The sequence below is a fragment of the Capricornis sumatraensis genome, chromosome 21 (genome assembly GCF_032405125.1).
Source record: "Capricornis sumatraensis isolate serow.1 chromosome 21, serow.2, whole genome shotgun sequence".
Lineage (NCBI taxonomy): Eukaryota > Metazoa > Chordata > Mammalia > Artiodactyla > Bovidae > Capricornis > Capricornis sumatraensis.
In genome coordinates this window covers 26,583,900-26,606,461 of record NC_091089.1, presented here as the reverse complement: position 1 = coordinate 26,606,461, position 22,562 = coordinate 26,583,900, and the positions used below count along the sequence as shown (strand labels likewise).

Here is a 22,562-nt window from a genome sequence, read left to right as displayed (position 1 = left end):
CACAAAATATAATTAATCTATGTGCATTTAAAATATTCCAGGCTAAAGAAAGCAAATAAATATGAGTTAATTAATGATATGCTATGTTTATAATTCACACAAGGCTCTATAATTTGATGCTATCCCATTCTGGAATACTTTTTCAAATAGTAATTCTTTTACATTGTTAGCAGGGATATATATTATAATAGCATATCCATAGGCAATTCAGAAATATGTAAAAGAGCTTTAAAATGACAGAGAAAAATACTACTTTAGGAATTTATACACAAGTAGTTTAGAATAGGTAAAAGACATATATTTTAATTTATATATTAACTTGGTAAAAAGACAGATGTGGAAATTTAGATAATTTCCTTTCTCTTTATCTGAATTTCTCATACAGGAATATATATCACATTTTTAATTAATATTTTCCTTTTAAATGCTATAAATAACATTTGTGGAAAATACTTACTTGCAGGCAGCCATGCTTATTTCACTATCACGAATATCCCTTTCCATTTCTATTCTGTTTTGTTTAACTCTGAGTTTGGCTTTTTCAAGATTGTCTATGGCTTCTAGAAGTTCTCCATGAACTTGTTTGTATATTTCCATTACCTGGAAATAAAAATATGCATGCTAATATAAGTGAAGTGAAAGTGAAGTCGCTCAGTCGTGTCCTACTCTTTGTGACCCCATGGACGGTAACCTACCAGGCTCCGCGGTCCATGGGATTTTCCAGACAAGAATACGGGAGTGGGCTGCCATTTCCTTCTCCAGGGGATCTTCCCAACCCAGGGATCGAACCCGGGTCTCCTGCATTGCAGACAGACGCTTTACTGTCTGAGCCACTGTACTTAATGGCTAATTAAAACAATCAGACCACAGAAAGATCAAAGAAAGGTTTTAGAGTAGTTCTGATGTAGATTATAAACAGTTAAGTTCAGTCGCTCAGTTGTGTCCGACTCTTTGTGACCCCATGAATCGCAGTACACCAGGCCTCCCTGTCCATCACCATCTCCTGGAGTTCACTCAGAGTCACGTCCATTGAGTCCGTGATGCCATCCATCCATCTCATCCTCGGTCGTCCCCTTCTTCTCCTGCCCCCAGTCCCTCCCAGCATCAGAGTCTTTTCCAATGAATCAACTCTTCACATGAGGTGGCCAAAGTACTGGAGTTTCAGCTTTAGCATCATTACTTCCAAAGAAATCCCAGGGTTGATCTCCTTCAGAATGGACTGGTTGGATCTCCTTGCAGTCCAGGAGACTCTCAAGAGTCTTCTCCAACACCACCGTTCAAAAGCATCAATTCTTCGGTGCTCAGCCTTCTTCACAGTCCAACTCTCACATCCATACATGACCACAGGAAAAACCACAGCCTTGACTAGACGGACCTTAGTCGGCAAAGTAATGTCTCTGCTTTTGAATATACTATCTAGGTTGGTCATAACTTTTCTTCCAAGGAGTAAGCGTCTTTTAATTTCATGGCTGCAGTCACCATCTGCAGTGATTTTGGAGCCCCCCAAAAATAAAGTCTGACACTGTTTCCCCATCTATTTCCCATGAAATGATGGGACCTACTGCTGCTGCTGCTGCTAAGTCACTTCAGTTGTGTCCGACTGTGTGCAACCCCACAGACGGCAGCCCACCAGGCTCCCCCATCCGTGGGATTCTCCAGGTAAGAACACTGGAGTGGGTTGCCATTTCCTTCTCTAAAGCATGAAAGTGAAAAGTGAAAGTGAAGTCGTTCAATTGTGTCCGACTCTTAGCAACCCCATGACTGCAGCGTACCAGGCTCCTCTGTCCACGGGATTTTCCAGGCAAGAGTACTGGAGTGGGGTGCGATGGCCTTCTCCAAGTGATGGGACTGGATGCCATTATCTTCGTTTTCTGAATGTTGAGCTTTAAGCTAACTTTTTCACTCTCCTTTTCACTTTCAAGAGGTTTTTTAGTTCCTCTTCACTTTCTGCCATAAGGCTGGTGTTATCTGCATATCTGAGGTTATTGAAATTTCTCCCAGCAATCTTGATTCCAGCTTGTGTTTCTTCCAGTCCAGCGTTTCTCATGATGTACTCTGCATAGAAGTTAAATAAGCCGGGTGACAATATACAGCCTTGACGTACTCCTTTTCCTGTTTGGAACGAGTCTGTTGTTCCATGTCCAGTTCTAACTGTTGCTTCCTGACCTGCATAGAGGTTTCTCAAGAGGCAGGTCAGGTGGTCTGGTATTCCCATCTCTTGAAGAATTTTCCACAGTTTATTGGGATGCACACAGTCAAAGGCTTTGGCATAGTCAATAAAGCAGAAATAGATGTTTTTTCTGGAACTTTCTTGCTTTTTCCATGATCCAGCGGATGTTGGCAATTGGATCTCTGGTTCCTCTGCCTTTTCTAAAACCAGCTTGAACGACAGGGAGTTCACGGTTCACGTATTGCTGAAGCCTGGCTTGGAGAATTTTGAGCATTACTTTACTAGCGTGTGAGATGAGTGCAATTGTGCGGTAGTTTGAGCATTCTTTGGCATTGCCTTTCTTTGGGATTGGAATGAAAAGTGACCTTTTCCAGTCCTGTGGCCACTGCTGAGGTTTCCAAATTTGCTGGCATATTGAGCGTAGCACTTTCACACCATCATCTTTCAGGATTTGAAATACCTCAATAGGAATTCCATCACCTCCACTAGCTTTGTTTGTAGTGATGCTTTGTAAGGCCCACTTGACTTCACATTCCAGGATGTCTGGCTCTAGATGAGTGACCACACCATCGTGATTATCTGGGTCATGAAGATCTTTTCTATACAGTTCTTCTGTGTATTTCTGCCACCTCTTCTTAATATCTTCTGCTTCTGTTAGGTCCATATAATCTCTTTACTTTATGGAGCCCATCTCCTTGGTATCTCTAATTTTCTTGAGGAGATCTCTAGTCTTTCCCATTCTGTTCTTTTCCTCTATTTCTTTGCACTGATCACTGAAGAAGTCTTTCTTATCTCTTCTTGCTATTCTTTGGAACTCTGCATTCAGATGCTTATAGCTTTCCTTTTCTCCTTTGCTTTTTGCCTCTCTTCTTTTCACAGCTATTTGTAAGGCCTCCCCAGACAATCATTGATTATATTCTTTGCAGCCAAAGATGGAGAAGCTCTATACAGTCAACAAAAACAAGACCAGGAGCTGACTGTGGCTCAGATCATGAACTCCTTATTTCCAAATTCAGACTCAAACTGAAGAAAGTAGGGAAAAACTCTAGACCATTCAGGTATGACCTAAATCAAATCCCTCATGATTATACAGTGGAAGTGAGAAATAGATTTAAGGGCCTAGATCTGATAGATGGAGTGCCTGATGAACTATGGAATGAGGTTTGTGACATTGTACAGGAGACAGGGATCAAGACCATCCCCATGGAAAAGATTATAAACATTTTTCATATTAATTTTTGTTCGCTATTTAGTCTATTGTTTAGCACAGCAAAGTTTCAGGTTTCTTATATACTCTGACAGGCATCAATACTAATGATGTACACAAGTTACTGAAGAAAATAACTTCACTATCCCATTTAATATGACCAAAACAAAATCATTATCTTTTCACCTACAAAAACTAAGACGTTTTATTTGCTCTTGTTGGTCAAATACTTTATTGTAGAAAAATCATATAACACCAATGAAAAATTGAAAAATGAAAAAATCACTTGTAATCTTCTCACTCATAAATAGCCGTTATTATCTTCATGCAAGGGTCCAAATATTCCATTTTTATTGTCTTCATTAATTATTAGAGATCATAAACCTTCTCCCTTCTCTCTCTAGCTCTCGCTTCTCTGTCAGACTAAAGGGAAAGGGTGGTTGTAGCTGTCGTGGTTGGAATGAACGACTGTTCAGAATGTCCTGTTGGAAAGCTAGAGGGTGAGCAGTAGAAGAGGGTACTAGGTAGTGCGCAGCCCTTTCACCAGGGGCCAAGTGGCGAATCCTACTTGGCAGTACACTCCTAAATAAAGCAACAATTTTATTAATATCAGTTTTATTGTGAAAGTAACATTTAACATGATTGTCTATCCTTTAAGAAATTTTTCAGTGTACAAGATCCCCTGGAGAAGGAAATGGCTACCCACTCCAGTATTCCTGCCTGGGAAATCCCATACAGAGGAGCCTGGTAGGCTACAGTCCATGGTGGCACAGAGTCCAACAACAAAGTGTACATTACAGTAAACTGTAGGCATCGTGATGCACAGCAGGTCTCTAGAACTTACTCATCTTGCATAACAAAATCTTCACACCCACTGAAAAACAACTCTCCATTTCCCCTCACATCCCTACCAATCAACGTCTCTGCTTCTATGAAGGTAACTATTATAGATATCGTATACAAGTAGAATCATGCAGTATTCATCTGTGACCTCTTTAGTACTTAGCATAATAATGCTCTCCAGGTTCATCCATGTTGTCACATATGGCAGTCTTCCTTCTTTTTTCAAGGCTGCATTATATTCCGCTGCATGCATACATCACATACATTTTAGAATTAGCTTGTCAAGCTCCAGAAAGAGACCTGTTGAGATTTTGTGACTGCATTCAATTTACAGAGCGCTTACTCCTTGGAAAAAAAGTTATGACCAACCTAGATAGCATATTCAAAAGCAGAGACATTACTTTGCCTACAAAGGTCCTTCTAGTCAAGGCTATGGTTTTTCCAGTGATTATGCATGGACGTGAGAGTTGGACTGTGAAGAAAGCTGAGCACCGAAGAATTGATGCTTTTGAACTGTGGTGTTAAAGATTCTTGGGAGTCCCTTGGACTGCAAGGAGATCCATCCAGACCATTCTAAAGGAGATCAGCCATGGGTGTTCTTTGGAAGGAATGATGCTAAAGCTTAAATTCCAGTACTTTGGCCACCTCATGCGAAGAGTTGACTCATTGGAAAAGACTCTGATGCTGGGAGGGATTGGGGGCAGGAGGAAGAGGGGACGACCGAGGATGAGATGGCTGGATGGCATCACCGACTCGATGGACGTGAGTTTGAGTGAACTCCAGGAGATGGTGATGGACAGGGAGGCCTGGCGTGCTGGGATTCATGAGGTCGCAAAGAGTCAGACACGACTGAACTGACTGACTTGGAGAGAATGTTACAAAATTTAGCCTTTTAAGCCATTAACATCATTTATCGATATAGCACTTCTCAAATTCTCTCAGAAATATTCATAGTTTTCTTAATAGAGGCTGTGCATGTCATTTGTTACATTTATTCTAGATATTTTATATTTTATGCTCAATGAATGCTATTTTTAAATAAACTTTTTTTTCAGATTTGTTTCTGGTATATAGGAAAATTTAAATTTAAAAATTTACCTTTATATTCCACTGTTATTCATCTGTGGATGTGTTTAAAGTTCATGTATACATAACTACATAATCTATACGGCAAAGGAAACCATCAACAAAACAAAAAGACAATGTGCCCAATGGGAGTGAAAGGGGGAGTGAAAGTGAAGTCTCTCCGTCGTGTCCGACTCTTTGCGACCCCAGGGACTGCAGCCTACCAGGCTCCTCCATCCATGGGATTCTCCAGGCAAGAATACTGGAGCGGGTTGCCTTTCCCTTCTCCAGGGGATCTTCCCAACCCAGGGATCAAACCCAGGTCTCCCACATTGCAGGCAGGCACTTTAACTTCTGAGCCACCAGGGAAGTTTACCCAATGGGAGTAGGTATTTGCAAATCATACACTCAATATGAGGTTAATAACCAAATATATAAAGAACTCATACATCTCAAGAACAACAACAACAAAACAAACAACTCAATTTAAAAATGGGCAAAGGGGATAAACCACAAGTCCTACTGTATAGCACAAGAACTATATTCAATATCCTGTGATAAGCTGTAATGGAAAAGAATTTTTAAAAAGAATATATACATATGTACATGTTAACTGAATCATTTTGATGTACAGCAGAAATTAATACAACATTGTAACTCAACCATAATTTTTAAAAATGGGCAAAGGGGCTGAATAGACTTCTTTGGAGGGAGGGGTCCTGTCATCTTGTTACATTCTTTTTAAAATTCTTATTAGGGTACAATTGATTTACAATGTTGCATTAGTTTCATTACTGCATTAGGACAGCAGTAAACATTTTTCTAAAGAAGATATACAGATGGCCAATAGGCACATCATACATGAAAAAGTGTGCAACATTACTAATTATTATGGAAATGAAAAAATAAACACAATGAGATTTTACCTCATGACCATGATGGTGGTTATTATATATACAAAAAAAAAGTTGAAATAACAGGTATTGAGAGAATGTGGAGAAAAGAGAACCCTGTGAACTGTTAGCAGGAATGTAAATTAGTGCAGCCACTATGGAAAACAGTAGGGAGACACCACAAGAAATTAAGAAGAGGACTAGTATATGACCAGCTAGTCCACTTTTGGGCATTAACCCAAGTTATGCAAAAACACTAATTTGAAAAGATATATGCATCCCTGTGTTCACTGCACCACTATTTATAATAGCCACACAATCGAAGATTCCATCAAGGAATGAATGCATAAAGAGATGTGGTATATAGAATGAATACTTGTTGCTGTTGTCAGTTGCTAAGTCATATCTGACTCTTTGTGACATGAACTTCAGCATGCCAGGCTTCCCTGTCCTGAAGGGACTATCTCCCTGAGTTTGCTCAAACTCATGTCCATTGAGTTAGTGATGCCATCTAACCATCTCATCCTCTGTCACCCCCTTCTCCTCTTGCCCTCAATCTTTCCCAACATTAGGATCTGTTCTAACGAGTTGGTTCCTTGCATTAGGTGGCCAAAGTACTGGAACTTCAGCTTCATCACCAGTCCTTCCAAAGAATATTCAGGGTTGAGTTCCTTTAGCATTGACTGGTTTGAAAGCATACTACTCAATCACAAAAAAAGAAAGAAATCTTGCCATTTGTGACAACATGGAAGACCTTGAGGGTATTATGCTAAGAGAAATAAGTCACATGGAGAAAGACAAATATCATATGATTTAGCTCATATGCAGAATATAAAAAAACAAACAAAAACATCCAAATAAGTGAACAAACCAAACCAAAACAAACATGTAGGTACAGACAACAGAGAGAAAGGGGAAGACAAAATGGGTAAAATGTGTTAACTATATGGTGATGGATGAAATATATCATGTTTAAGAGGAAGAAAAAGAGAAGGCATGAATAAATATCAGGAATTAGAAAGGAGACCACTACATATTCCCAGTGGCTAAGTAGTAAAGAATCTGCCTGCAATGCAGGAGGCTTGCAGGAGACATGGGTTCAATCCTTGGATCAGAAAGATTCCCTGGAGTAGGAAATGGCATCCCACTCCAGTATTCTTGCCTGGAAAATCCCATGGACAGAGGAGCCCAGCAGGCTGAAGTCCATGGGGTCACAAAACAGTCAGACACGACTGAGCAACTAAACAACAACATATTCTATAGACTTATAGGAAACAAAATGGGCTTCCCTGGTAGCTCAGCTGGTAAAGAATCCGCCTGCAATGCAGGAGACTCTGGTTTGATTCCTGTGTTGGTAGTACCCCTGGAGAAGGATAGGCTACCCATTCCAGTATTCTTGGGCTTCCCTGGTGGCTCAGACGGTAAAGAATCTTCCTGCAGTGCAGGAGACCTGGGTTTGATCCCTGGGTTAGGAAGATCCCCTGGAGGAGGGCATGGCAACCCACTCCAGCATTAGCACCTGGAGAATCCCCATGGACAGAGAGGCCTGGTGGGCTACAGTTCATGGGGTCACAAAGAGTCAGACAGGACTGAAGAATTAAGCACAGTATAACATAGGAAACAAAAGAATACTAAGAAAGTCTCTGTTCCAAAAAAATATAAAATTTTGATGAAATGGACATAATCTTAAAAAACTAGAAATAACCAAAATGGACACAGGAATAAATAGAATATCTAAAGAGCCTTATTGAGGAAATTGACTTTGTAATTAAAAACATTTCCAAAACAAACAAAAAACAAAACTGGAAAACTTTAGCTAGATGGCATCAATAATCTTAGTCTTTTGCAAACTCTTCCAGATAGTAGAGAAAGAAGAAATGCTCCCAAGTTACCTTTAAATCTTGCAAACCCTTAAAAACAAAACCTGACAAGGACATTATTAAACAATTATACTATTTTATTATTCATGAACTTAGATTTAAACTCATAATTAGCAAATCAAATCTAGCAACATCTTGAGTAAGATGTAACATCTTCCTTAATATAAAAAACATTTTTAATGCTTCCCCTTTGAAACTGGGACTGTGACAATGATGCAAAATATTACCACTTACAGCCAGCAATGCAGGAGACCTGGGTTCAATCCCTGGGTCAGGAAGATTCCCTGCAGAAGGAAATGGCTACCCACTCCAATATTCTTGCCTGGAGAATTCCACAGACATAGGATTCTGGAGGGCATGGGGTCCCAAAGAGTCAGACACAACTGAACAATTAATACTTCACTTCAGTCACTGCAGATCTTGGCCAGGAGAGGGCCACGCCTTACTAAAAGCAATACAGTAAAATGTATACAGATAAGGAACAGAAGGAAATAAAACTGTTCTTGAGTTGAGTGAGTGTTGTTCAAACGTGTCTGCCTCTTTGCAGCCCAATGGACTATAGCCCACAGGGCTACTCTATCCATGGGATTCTTGAGAATACTGGAGTGGGTTGCCATGCCCTTCTCCAGGGGATGATCCTGACCTAGAGATCAAATCCGGGTCTCCCACACTGCAGTCAGATTCTTTATCATCTGAGCCAACAGAGAGGCAAAACTGTCCTTCAGTTCAGTTCAGTCATTCAGTCATGTCTGACTCTTTGCTACCCCATGGACTGCAGCACACTAGGCTTCCCTGTCCATCGCCAGCTCACGCAATTTACTCAAACTCATGTTCATTGAGTCTGTAATGCCATCCAACCATCTCATCCTCTGTCGTCCCCTTCTCAAGACCTGCCCTCAATCTTTCCCAGCATCAGGGTCTTTTCCAATGAGTACGTTCTTTGCATCAGGTGGCCAAAGTGTTGGAGCTTCAGCTTCAGCATCACTCCATCCAAAGAATATACAGGACTGGTTTCCTTTAGGATTGACTGCTTGGATCTACTTGGAGTCCAAGGGACTCTCAAGAGTCTCCTCCAACACCACAGTTCAAAAGCATCAATTATTTGGTGCTCAGCTTTTTTTATACTCCAGCTCTCACATCCATACATGACTGCTGGAAAAACCATAGCTTTGACTAGATAGACCTTTGTAGGCAAGGTAATATCTCTGGTTTTTAATATGCTGTCTAGGATGGTCATTGCTTTTCTCTCAAGGAGCAAACACCTTTAAATTTCATGGCTGCAGTCACCATCTGCAGTGATTTTGGAACCCAAGAAAATAAAGTCTGTCACAGTTTCCATTGTTTCCCCATCTATTTGCCATGAAGTGATGGGATCGAATACCATGATCTTAGTTTTTTGAATGTTGAGTTTTAAGCCGGATTTTTCACTTTCCTCTTTCACTTTCATCAGGAGGCACTTTAGTTCCTTTTTCCTTTCTGCCATAAGGGTGGTGTCATCTGCATATCTGAGGTTATTCATATTTCTCCTGGCAATCTTGATTCCAGCTTGTGCTTCATCCAGTGTGGCAATTTGCGTGATGTACTCTGCATATATCTTAAATAAGCAGTGTGGCAATATAAACCCTGGATGTATTCCTTTGCCAATTTGGAACCAGTTTGTTGTTCTACGTCCAGTTTTAACGGTTGCTTCTTGACGTGCATACAGACTTCTCTGGTGGCAGGTAAGTATTCCCATCTCTTGAAGAGTTTTCCACAGTTTGTTGTGATCTAGACAGTCAAAGGCTTTGGCGTAGTCAATAAAGCAGAAGTAGATATTTTTCTGGAATTCTCTTGTTTTTCTATGATCCAACGGATGCTGGCAATTTGACTCTGGTACCTCTGCCTTTTCTAAATCCAGTTTGAACATCTAGAAGTTCTCTGTTCACATACTGTTGAAGCCGGGCTTGGAGAATTTTGAGCATTACTTTGCTAGTGTGTGAGATGAGTGCAATTGTGTGGTAGTTTGAACATTCTTTGGCATTGCCTTTCTTTGGGTTGGATGAGAAAACTGATCTTTTCCAGTCCTGTGGCCACTGATGAGTTTCCCAAATTTGCTGGCAATATTGAGTGCAGCACTGTCGCAGCATCATCTTTTCAGATTTGAAATAGCTCAACTGGAATTCAATCACCTCCACTTGCTTTGTTCATAGTGATGCTTCCTAAGGCCCATTTGACTTTGCATTCCAGGATGTCTGGCTCTAGGTAAGTGATCACACCTTCATGGTTTTCTGGGTCATGAAGAAAACCACCTCTGTGCCACCTCTTCTAAATATCTTCTGCTTCTGTTAGGTCCATACTATTTCTGTCCTTTATCGAGCTCATCTTTGCATGAAATGTTCCTTTGGTATCTCTACTTTTCTTGAAGAGTTCTCTAGTCTTTCCCATTCTATTGTTTCCCTCTCTTTGCACTGACCACTGAGGAAGTCTTTCTTATCTCTCCTTGCTATTCTTTGGAATTTTGCATTCAGATGGGTATATCTTTCCTTTTCGCCTTTGCTTTTAGCTTTCTCTTCTTTTTTCTTTGTAAGCCCTCCTCAGAAAACCATTTTGCCTTTCTTTTTCTTGCAGATGGTTTTGATCATTGCCCACTATAGAATGTCACAAAACTCTGGCCATATTTCTTCAGGCACTCTATCAGATCTAATCCCTTGAATCTGTTTGTCACTTTCACTGTATAATCCTAAGTGATTTGATATATGTCATACCTGAATGGTCTAGTGGTTTACCCTAGTTTCTTCAATTTAAGTCTGAATTTGGGCAATAAGGAGTTTATGGTCTGTGCCACAGTCAGCTCCCGGTCTTGGTTTGGCTGACTGTATACAGCTTCTCCATCTTCGACTACAAACCATATAATCAATCTGATTTTGGTATTAACCATCTTGTGATGTCTATGTATAGATTAATGTCTTGTGTTGCTGGAAGAGGGTCTTTGCTATGACTGGTGCGCTCTCTTGGCAAAACTCTGTCAGCCTTTGCCCTGCTTCATTTTGTACTCCAAGGCCAAACTTGCCTGTTACTCCAGGTATCTCTTGACTTCCTGCTTTTGCATTCCAGTTCACTATGATGATAAGGGCATCTTTTCATCATAGAACAGTTCAACTTCAGCTTCTTTGGCATTAATGGTTGGGGCATAGACTTCGCTTACTGTGATACTGAATGGTTTGCCTTGGAAACGAACAGAGATCATTCTGTCATTTTTGAGACTGCACTCAAGTACAGCATTTAGGACTCTTCTGTTGCCTATGAGGGCTACTCTATTTCTTCTAAAGGATTCTTGCCCACAGGAGTAGATATAATGGTCATCTGAGTTAAATTCACCCATTCCATAACATTTTAGTTCACTGATTCCTAAAATGTTAATGTCCACTCTTGCCATATCCTGTTTGACTACTTCCAATTTATCTTGATTCATGGACCTAACATTCCAGGTTCCTATGCAATAGTGTTCTTTATGTTCACATTAATTTTTGTAATAGCACAGATTTTAGTAAACTCTACAAGATTTTCCTTTAGGCACAGGAATGCAGGGCTATACACTCAAGCTGAGAGCAAGGATTACACCATGATGAGATAAGCAAACACAGAGATAACAGAATTTATACCATGAAAGGAAGAAAAGCAAGAAATAATTCCCTGTGTCCAATCTTTCCTGTAGGTATTGCTGGGGAGATCTCAGGTTTGGGGGTTTTTCTTATATTGTATGAGGCAAATTCATATGGAAAGCTCCTTGGCTGGCTCATTGTGGGACTGATTCAGCTGTCCCACATGGATACTCTCTACATTGATGTTAAAAATATTTCTGTGGCTCCACTGTGTTATGTGACTAAGCTGCTTGTAGAATCTGAAAGTCACCTTAAGCCACTGAGGTGGGTTTGCAATGTACTGAGGCTCAAGCACATTGACAAGAGGTCTTGCATTATTTAAGTAGCTGGGTTACTTCAGCAAGCCTCTAGCCAAGGCCTCAGTCAAGACAGCAGAATAAAACAGAAAAAGCAAAGCTTTATTACAAACAAAACTCTATCTTACACTTTCCCGAGCCCCTAGCAATCTAATTTGCTTTCTGTCTTTATGGATTTACCTATTCTGGATATTTCAGGTAAATGAAATCATGTAATAGGTGATATTTTGTGTCTGGGTATTTATTAAGCATAATGCTTTGAAGTTTATCCATGTTGTGATCTGTACCAGTATTTCATTCTTTTTATGACTGACTACTACTCCATGGTATGGTTATATCACATTTTGTTTAGTCATACATCAACTGATGGGCACTGGAATGATTCTGCCTTTTGTCCATTGTAGACAGTGCCACTAAGCACATTTCTGCACAAGGTTTTGTTTTTTAACATCAGTTTTCAACTCTTTAAGGGTATATGTCTTGGCTTGGAGTTGCTAAAGCATATGTTAATTCTGTTTTACTTTTTTAAGGAAACACCAAGCTCTTTTCTACAGTGGCTGCACCATTTTACATTCAACAAAGTACAATGGTTAGAGTTTCTCTACATCTTCACCCAAACTGGTTATTTTACACTCTATTTTTAATCTCATCCTAATGGGCATGAGTAGTTATATCATTGTGGCTTTAGTTTGAATTTTCCTGATGGTTAATGATGCTGAGCATCTGTCCTTTCATGTGTTTGCTGCTCATTTCTGTCTTTCGGAGATATATCTACTTAAGTCTTTTGTCCATTTTAAAATGAGGTGTTTATCTTTTATAGTTGTTGAATTATAAAAGTTCTTCATGTATTCTGGGTGCTACATATTTTTAAAATGTCAGTAGTACCCAAAGCTATGTTCAGATGAAATGCAACCTCTGATGAAGTCTCAAAGAGCTCTTTGCAGAAATGGAAAAGCCTATTTTAACATTCATATGAAATTTCAGGGGGGGTCCTCAGGTAGCCAGAACAGTCTTGAAAAGGCAGGGCACCTTAGAGAACTCACACTTTCTGACTTTAAAACTTACTACAAATCTGTAGCAAGATATATTAATATAGAATTAGTGTATATTAATATATTACTGTATAATTAGTATATATTAGCACAAAATTAATATATAATTAGCCTTAGAAAGCATCACTACAAACAAAGCTAGTGGAGGTGATGGAATTCCAGTTGAGCTGTTTCAAATCCTGAAAGATGATACTGTGAGAGTGCTGCACTCAATATGCCTGCACATTTGGAAAACTCAGCAGTGGCCACAGGACTGGAAAAGGTCAGTTTTCATTCCAATCCCAAAGAAAGGCAATGCAAAAGAATGTTCAAACTACCACACAGTTGCACTCATCCCACATGCTAGTAAAGTAATGCTCAGAATTCTCCAAGCCAGGCTTCAGCAATATGTGAACCGTGAAATTCCTGATGTTCAAGCTGGTTTTAGAAAAGGCAGACGAACCAAATATCCAATTGCCAACATCTGCTGGATCATGGAAAATGCAAAAGAGTTCCAGAAAAACATCTATTTCTGCTTTATTGACTATGCCAAAGCCTTTGACTGTGTGGATCCCAATAAACTGTGGAGAATTCTGAAAGAGATGGGAATACCAGACCACCTGACCTGCCTCTTGAGAAATCTGTATGCAGGTCAGGAAGCAACAGTTAGAACAGGACATGGAACAACAGACTGGTTCCAAATAGGAAAAGGAGTACATCAAGGCTGTACATTGTCACCCTGACTATTTAACTTCTATGCAGAGTACATCATGAGAAACGCTGGACTGGAAGAAACACAAGCTGGAATCAAGATTGCTGGGAGAAATATCAATAACCTCAGATATGCAGATGACACCACCCTTATGGCAGAAAGTGAAGAGGAGCTAAAAAGCCTCTTGATGAAAGTTAAAGAGGAGAGAGAAAAAGTTGGCTTAAAGCTCAACATTCAGAAAATGAAGATCATGGCATCCGGTCCCATCACTTCATGGGAAATGGATGGGGAAACAGTGGAAACAGTGCCAGACTTTATTTTTTTGGGCTCCAAAATCACTGCAGATGGTGACTGCAGCCATGAAATTAAAAGACGTTTACTCCTTGGAAGAAAAGTTATGACCAACCTAGATAGTATATTCAAAAGCAGAGACATTACTTTGCCGACTAATGTCCGTCTAGTCAAGGCTATGGTTTTTCCTGTGGTCATGTATGAATGTGAGAGTTGGACTGTGAAGAAGGCTGAGCGCCAAAGAATTGATGCTTTTGAACTGTGGTGTTGGAGAAGACTCTTGAGAGTCCCTTGGACTGCAAGGAGATCGAACCAGTCCATTCTAAAGGAGATCAGCCCTGGGATTTCTTTGGAAGGAATGATGCTAAAGCTGAAGCTCCAGTACTTTGGCCACCACATGAGAAGAGTTGACTCAATGGAAAAGACTCTGATGCTGGGAGGGATTGGGGGCAGGAGGAGAAGCGGACGACAGAGGATGAGATGGCTGGATGGCATCACTGACTCGATGGACGTGAGTCTGAGTGAACTCCGGGAGTTTGTGATGGACAGGGAGGCCTGGCATGCTGTGATTCATGGGGTTGCAAAGGATCAGACATGACTGAGCAACTGAACTGAACTGAACTGAACTTAACATACATTAAAATAAAATTATATATAATTTGCAATGTTTTCTCTCATTCTGTAGGTTGTTTTTTTTACCTTTTTGATAGTGTACTTAGCTGTACAAAAGGTTTTAATTTTGAGGAAGTCCAGTTTCTCTAATGTTGTTTATGCTTTTAGTGTCATATCTAAATCCATTCTCAAATTCTAGGTCATAAAGATTTATCCACAAGTTTCCTTTTAAGTGTTTTATAGTTTTAGTTCTTATGTGTAAAGTTATGATCCATTTAAAATTAATTTTTGTATGTTCTAAGAAGCAGAGGTCCAAATTTACTCTTTGAATCATGTGGATATCCAATGTCCCAATACCATGTATTGAAGAGACTACTCATTTCAACAAATGGTCTCGACACCCTTGTCAAAATCAACTAACCACAGATATATTGGTTTATTTCTAGAATCTCAACACTACTTCACTGAACTACTTTCCTGTATTTATTAAATGACACTCATTTTTGCTTCTTAAAGCTTTGTAGTTATTTTTGAAATCAGAAGCTGTGAGTTTTCTAAGGTGCCCTTCCTTCTCAAGACTGTTTTGGCTATTTGTGACCTCCTGCAACTTCAAATGAATGTTAGAACAGGCTTTTCCATTTCTGCAAAAAGCTCTTTGAGACTCTGTCAGAAACTCCATCTAATCTGAAGATAGCTATGGGTACTACTGACATCTAAACAATATTAAGTCAAATCTGTGAATATGTGTTACTTTTCTATTCATTTAAGTCTAATTATATTGATTTCAGCAAAATATTATAGTTTTTAGTGAACAAGTCTTTCAGCTTATTGGTTAAATTTATTCATACTTTATCAAAGAAAACTGTTTTCTTAACTTCATTTTTGTATTGTTCACAAATAGTATATGAAAATACAACTGAGTTTTGTATTGAGCTTGAATCTACAACTTTGTTAAACTTGTTTTTAGCTCTATAGTTTGTTTTGTGAATTCTTCACAATTTTCTATATAGAAGAATGTGTCTTCCGCAAATAATTTTACTTCTTTTCCAGTCTAGATCCTTTTATTTATTTTTCTTGCCTACCTGCTTTAATAAAAGACCATTGATTTAAATATTAATCTCATCTAAAAAGATTTAAAAACATCACAAAACACTTAGAATAATATCTGATCAAAACCTGAGCATCCTTGCCCAGTCAAGTTTATAGAAAAAATTAACCATCAGAGCACCACTGATAAGCTCTACACAAAGGTTACTATTTTCTTGATCTGCCAGAATACATTTTTAAATTTTCCTCCCATTTATCAGATGGTAAATACCTATTTTAGATTGATTATATTCTTTGCAGCCAAAGACAGAGAAGCTCTATAGTCAGCAAAAACAAGATGGGGAGCTGACTGTGGCTCAGATCATGGACTTCTAATTGCAAAATTCAGACTTAAATTGAAGAAAGTAGGGAAAACCACTAGACCATTCAGGTATGACATATCAAAACACTTAGGATGATACAGTGAAACTGACAAATAGATTCAAGGGATTAGATCTGATAGACAGAGTGCCTGAAGAACTATGGCCAGGGGTTTGTGACACTGTATAGGAGGCAGTGATAAAGACCATCTGCAAGAAAAAGAAATGCAAACAGGCAAAATGGTTGTCTGAGGAGGTCTTACAAACAGCTGAGAAAAGAAGAGACATGAAGGGCAAAGAGAAAAGGAAAGATATACCCATCTGAATGCAAAATTCCAAAGAATAGCAAGTAGAGATAAGAAAGACTTCCTCAGTGGTCAGTGCAAAGAAATAGAGGAAAACAATAGAATGGGAGAGACTAGAGAATTCTTCAAGAAAATTAGAGAGACCAAGGGAACACTTCATGCAAAGATGAGCACGATAAAGGACAGAAATAGTATGGACCTAACAGAAGCAGAAGATATTTAGAAGAGGTGGCAAGAATACACAGAAGAAGTATACAACAATGATCTTCATGACCTAGAAAACCATGAAGGTGTGATCACTTACCTAGAGCCAGACATCCTGGAATGCAAAGTCAAGCGGGCCTTACGAAGCATCACTATGAACAAAGCAAGTGGAGGTGATCGAATTCCAGTTGAGCTATTTCAAATCTGAAAAGATGATGCTGTGACAGTGCTGCACTCAATATTGCCAGCAAATTTGGGAAACTCATCAGTGGTCACAGGACTGGAAAAGGCCAGTTTTCACTCCAGTCCCAAAGAAGGGCAATGCCAAAGAATGTTCAAACTACCACACAATTACACTCATCTCACACACTAGCAAAGTAATGCTCAAAATTCTCCAAGCCCGGCTTCAACAGTATGTGAATGGAGAACTTCCAGATGTTCAAGCTGGATTTAGAAAAAGCAGAGGAAACAAGAGATCAAATTCTCAACATTCGTTGGATCATAAGAAAAGCAAGAGAATTCCAGAAAAAACATCTACTTCTGGTTTATTGATTATGCCAAAGCCTTTGACTGTCTAGATCACAACAAACTGTGGAAAATTCTTCAAGCGATTGGAATACCAGATCACCTGACCTGCCTCCTGAGAAATCTATATCCAGGTCAAGAAGTAAAGCTAGAACTGGATATGGAACAATGAACTGGTTCCAAGTTGGGAAAGCAGTACGTCAAAGCTGTATACTGTCACCCTGCTTTTTAAACTTATATGCAGAGTACATCAAGCAAAATGCTGGGCTAGAAGAAACACAAGCTGGAATCAAGATTGCCGGGAGAAATATCAATAACCTCAGATTTGCAGATGACACTGCCCTTATGACAGAAAGTGAAGGAACTAAAGAGCCTCTTGATGAAAATGAAAGAAAAGCTTGAAAAAGTTGGCTTAAAACTCAGCTTTCAAAAAACTAAGATCATGGCATCCAGTCCCATCACTTCATGGCAAATAGATGGGGAAACAATGGAAACAGTGACTGACTTCTATTTTCTTGGGCTCTAAAATCACTGCAGATGATGACTGCAGCCATGAAATTAAAAGACCCTTGCTCCTCGGAAGAAAAGCTATGACTATCCTAGACAGCATATTAAAAAGCAGAGACATTACTTTGCCAACAAAGGTCCGTCTAGTCAAAGCTATGGTTTTTCCAGTAGTTATGTATGAATGTGTGAGTGTTGGACCATAAAGAAATCTGAGCACTGAAGAACTGATGCTTTTGAACCATAGTGTTGGAGAAGATTCTTGACAGTCCCTTGGACTGCAAGGAGATTCAAGCAGTCAGTCCTCAAGGAAATTGGTCCTGAATATTTATTGGAAGGACTGATGCTGAAGCTAAAACTCCAATGCTTTGGCCACCTGATGCAAAGAACTGATTCATTGGAAAAGACCCTGATCCTGGAAAAGTGTGAAGGCGGGAGGAGAGGAGACAACAGAGGATGAGATGGTTGATGGCATCATCGACTCAATGAACATGAGTTTGAGTGACCTCCTGGAGTTCATGATAGACAGGGAAGCCTGGCGTGCTGCAGTCCATGGGGCCTTAAAGAGTTGGACATGACTCTGAGTGAACTGAACTGAACCCATTCACAAGTGTAATCTTCAACAACTGTGCTTTCCCTCCCTAGGCAATATCTATGTCCACTATCAGGGAGAAACACACTAAAATTACTTTAGGGATACCAATTCACACACCTATTGACAAAATTTAAAGTATCACAACAAAACCTTGACAAAAATGTAGGGTGTAACAGTTAGGATTGGGTTTGTTTGTAGGAAAAATAAGTCAAATGAATAAGACTGCAGTTTCTTTTTTTCTCCCAGAAATAGATACACAGCTTCTTCTGCCTTTCTATTCAGCCATCTTGGATACTGGCCTCCATTCTCAAGGTTGCCCTGTGCTATAAAATGTAAGTCAGAACTGCAGCTGTTATATTGGGATTGCTGTAAGTTTACAAAATGGCTGAATAAAAAAGGGTGTGGCTTCTGACTGAGTCAGTCCATTTCAAAAAGCTTTCCTTTTTGAAAAACCCTGTATAACTACTATGTACATCTCATTAGAAATATCATGAGTAAAGGCAAATTGAGAAATGACCTTTACCCTGACACACTGCCATCCAACTAAAGGGGGCTACTTGTCGTTTTTTGTTCAGTCACTTAGTTGTGTCCTGCTTTTTGCGACCCCATGGACTGCAGCATGCCAGGCTTCCCTGTCCAGTATTAAATAAGGGGTCTATTATGATGAAAAAAAAGGATACTGCTAGAACCCTTGTTCACAGTAGATAAATGGGACATCTCCAGCATTGCTACTACTTTAAGAATATAAACTGTCAAAGACACTCTGGAGAGCAGTGTGATTTTAACTAATGAAGTTGAAAATGTATATAACCCAGAACTCAGTAAATACTCCACTAGATATGTAGCCAAGAAAAATTCACATGCACCAAAAGAGGAACATGATCAGGGCTCCTTATTGTTTACAGTCAAATCAGCACTGTAGATAAATATGGGAAACAACACACAAGACCAGAGATATCTATTTGGTGGAATTGGAAAGTAAAATGAATGGACTAAATCTGTGTACATCAATAGTAGCTGGAGCTCCAGAATAACATCAGATTAAAAAATAAATAGCTCAGCTGGTAAAGAATCCACCTGGAATGTAGGAGACACTGGCTTGATTCCTGAGTTGGGAAGATCCTCTGGAGAAAGGACAGGCTACCCACTCCAGTATTCTTGGGCTTCCCTGGTGGCTCAGATGGTAAAGAATCCACCTGCAACATGGTAGACCTGGGTTTGATCCCTGGGTTGGGAAGGTCCCTTGCAGGAGGGCATGGCAACCTACTCCAGTATTCATACCTAGAGAATTCCCTTGGACAGAGGAGCCTGGCAAGCTACAGTCCACGGGGTCACAAAGAGTCATACACAACTGAACGATTAAGCACACAGCAAACAAAAAACATTTCAGAAAGTTACAGAACGTTTGATAAACAGTATGTAGTGTATATAAGTTGCACATGTGCCTATAAAATTATTCGAATTTTGCCTGGAAACAGAAGTTCATGATGAGGTTATCTTTTGGAGAATGATGAAGGAAAATGGAACAAATATAGGAGACATTTAATGACTTAATTTACTAACTTAAAATGATCAAGAACAAACATGATACAAAATTAAATTTGTCCATTTAGTGGCCATAAGAAATAATTTATTTTTCTATATGATCCCACAAGAGGAGATTAAATGTTAATCATTAAAAACACCTTACATGTTGCTTATATGTTTTCATCAGGAATGAAGTTTACTGATACAGTATACTTACATTCTTTCTCAGTTCAATTTATAGCTTCAAATAATACCGTATTGTTTAACATCTCCAAAGTCATATTAGTACACTGACTACAATTTAATATTTTTAAGTTTAAACATAAGGTAAGAAGACACACTTTAAATGAGTATCAATCAACTGTATTGATTGATAATTTCTTTAAAAGATATACAATAGGCCAATTTTCAATGAGAATGAAACCTTTCAAGGTATGTTAACTTCTTAGAGCTGAAATTCTTATAATTAAGAAACAGTCTGTAAAACGCACAGCCATTCTTTTATTCACTTACCTCAAATTTTTTCTGGTAATATTCCCTCAGGGATGTAAGTTCGTGGTCTCGCTTTGCAAGCAGTAGAGGGTGCTGTTTAATCATATAGTCTATGTCTTCTTTAAGCTTTGCATTAGTTTCTGCTAATTTCTCCTTTTGCTCTTCCAGATGTTTTCGTTGACGAGTTTTATCTTCAAATTGCCATCGTAGTTCTATTATATCTCTCAAATAGGCCTCATGTTCTAGACATACAGTGAAAGGACAAAAAGAAAATCTAAATTTAAAACAAAAGCTTCAGAAGGACATCTTTGTTTGATAGTAGATATGAAATATGAATATAAAAAAGCAGAGGCATTTCTTTGCCAACAAAGGTCCGTCTAGTCAAGACTACGGTTTTTCCAGTAGTCATGTATGGAAGTGAGAGTTGGACTATAAAGAAAGCTGAGCGCCAAAGAATTGATGCTTTTGAACTGTGGTGTTGGAGAAGACTCTTGAGAGTCCCTTGGACTGAAAGGAGATTCAACCAGTCTGTCCTAAAGGGAATCAGTCTTGAATGTTCATTGGAAGGGCAGATGTTGAAGCTGAAACTCCAATACTTTGGCCCCCTGATGTGAAGAACTGACTCATTTGAAAAGACCCTGATGCTGGGAAAGATTGAAGGCAGGAGGAAGAAGGGACGAGAGAGGATGAGATGGTTGGATGGCATCACCAACTCAATGGACATGAGTTTGAGTAAACTCCGGGAGTTGGTGATAGACAGGGAGGCTTGGCATGCTGCAGTCCATGGGGTCACAAAGAGTCAGACATGATTGAACAACTGAACTGAACTGATGAAATATTTTAGTTTCAGACATTACTTGTTTTTTATTTTTGCTATTTCACCATGCCATGTGGCATGCGGGATCCTAGCTCCCCGATCATGGATGGAACCCATGCTCCCTGCAGTGGAAGTGCAGAGTCCAAACTACTGGGCAGCCTGGGAAGTCCTGACATTATTTTAGTGTTCCTTCATTCACCATCAAAGGGATTAAACTACAAAAATTACTTGAAATTATAAAAATAATAACTCATGAAAATCAGTATTAATATAAGAAATAATGTTTATCCACAAAAATAAATCTCATAGTGAAATCAGAATGATCTCACACAGCAAAATTAAGACAAACAAAAATGCACAGATCTAGTGATAGACCTAACATGAGTATAGCACGGCCTATAGGAAGAAGTGACAAACTGTTCTCAAACAGTAGAAACGGGAATTTGAATAAATGGATAGAAAACTTTTGTTCCATACAAAAATATCTGAAATAATACATATGGAAATTTCTTTTAAGTGAAATAGAAACAAATTATAAATTAAATTAAATGTCCATTAACAGACTAGGACAATTTTAGTGAAACTATATAAAAGATTTTCTCATTATATCTTAAGTTTCTAAGATTAACCTAACCTTGAACTCTTGGAATAAACTTCAATTGGCTAGCTTGGGGATCTTTTCATCTTTTTTTAAAATAAACTTCTTGGTGGGTTTTGGTGTCATATTCACTGAGGATACTTTGCATATATGCTCATGATTTTGGCCTGTAATTTTGCATATTTGTACTGTATTCATCTAATTTGCTTTACAATTTATGCTAGCATCTTGTATCTGTTTTAGTTTCTTTTATTTCTGTTCTCTATGATTTTGTGTAAGTTTGAAATTGCCTGTAAAGTTTTATTGCCCTGTATGTATGTATGTATGTATGCATGTGTGTATTTTGCAAGAAAGGATTTTTATTTATTAAGTCAATATCTTTCCTTTAATGGCTATATGTATATTTTGGCTATCTATTCATCAGTCCATTTTTTTCTGTGAATTTATCCAGTTCATCAAGGTTTCAATAATACTCTAAGACATTTGTTCTGTATATCTTCCTTATTATTAATCACTGCTCCATTTTTAGATACCATCTGCATTTCTAATTGGATTTACTCACATATTTTCTCTGTGTTCTTCATTAATTTTGCCATTGGTATTCCATTATTTCTTTTATTATTTTTCTTTTATTGATCTAACATTTAGGTCTGTATATCTTCAGAATTATATATATTTCTTATTTAACCATTTTGTTATTGGGTTTCTGTTTTTTTCTTTGTATTTATTTTGTTTTTATTTTTCTAGTCATATATTTCAAAAATTTTGATATCATCTTCTTTCGTGAATATGATAAAAGCTATTGATTTTCCTTTAAATAATAATTCAGCTTTTTTCATTTATGTGAAAATAATTTTAGTAAGTTTTAATGATACAGTTCTGAATGTTTTCTAATTTCTTATATTTGTGAAATGTTTGACACCATTCCTTTTTAATTTTATCCTAATT

The 22,562-nt window shown here is 38.6% G+C and overlaps 1 protein-coding gene across 1 annotated transcript in view; it reads right to left on the bottom strand.

Moving 5' to 3' along the window:
- CCDC178 (coiled-coil domain containing 178) overlaps nucleotides 1–22,562 on the bottom strand; it is a 368,604-nt gene that overhangs the window by 315,799 nt on the left and 30,243 nt on the right. The window contains exons 7-8 of the mRNA XM_068993651.1: nucleotides 20,221–20,441; nucleotides 458–600 (exon numbers count right to left, since the gene is read on the bottom strand). Coding sequence (XP_068849752.1) covers nucleotides 458–600; nucleotides 20,221–20,441 — 364 coding nt within the window. The remainder of the gene's footprint in view (nucleotides 1–457; nucleotides 601–20,220; nucleotides 20,442–22,562) is intronic.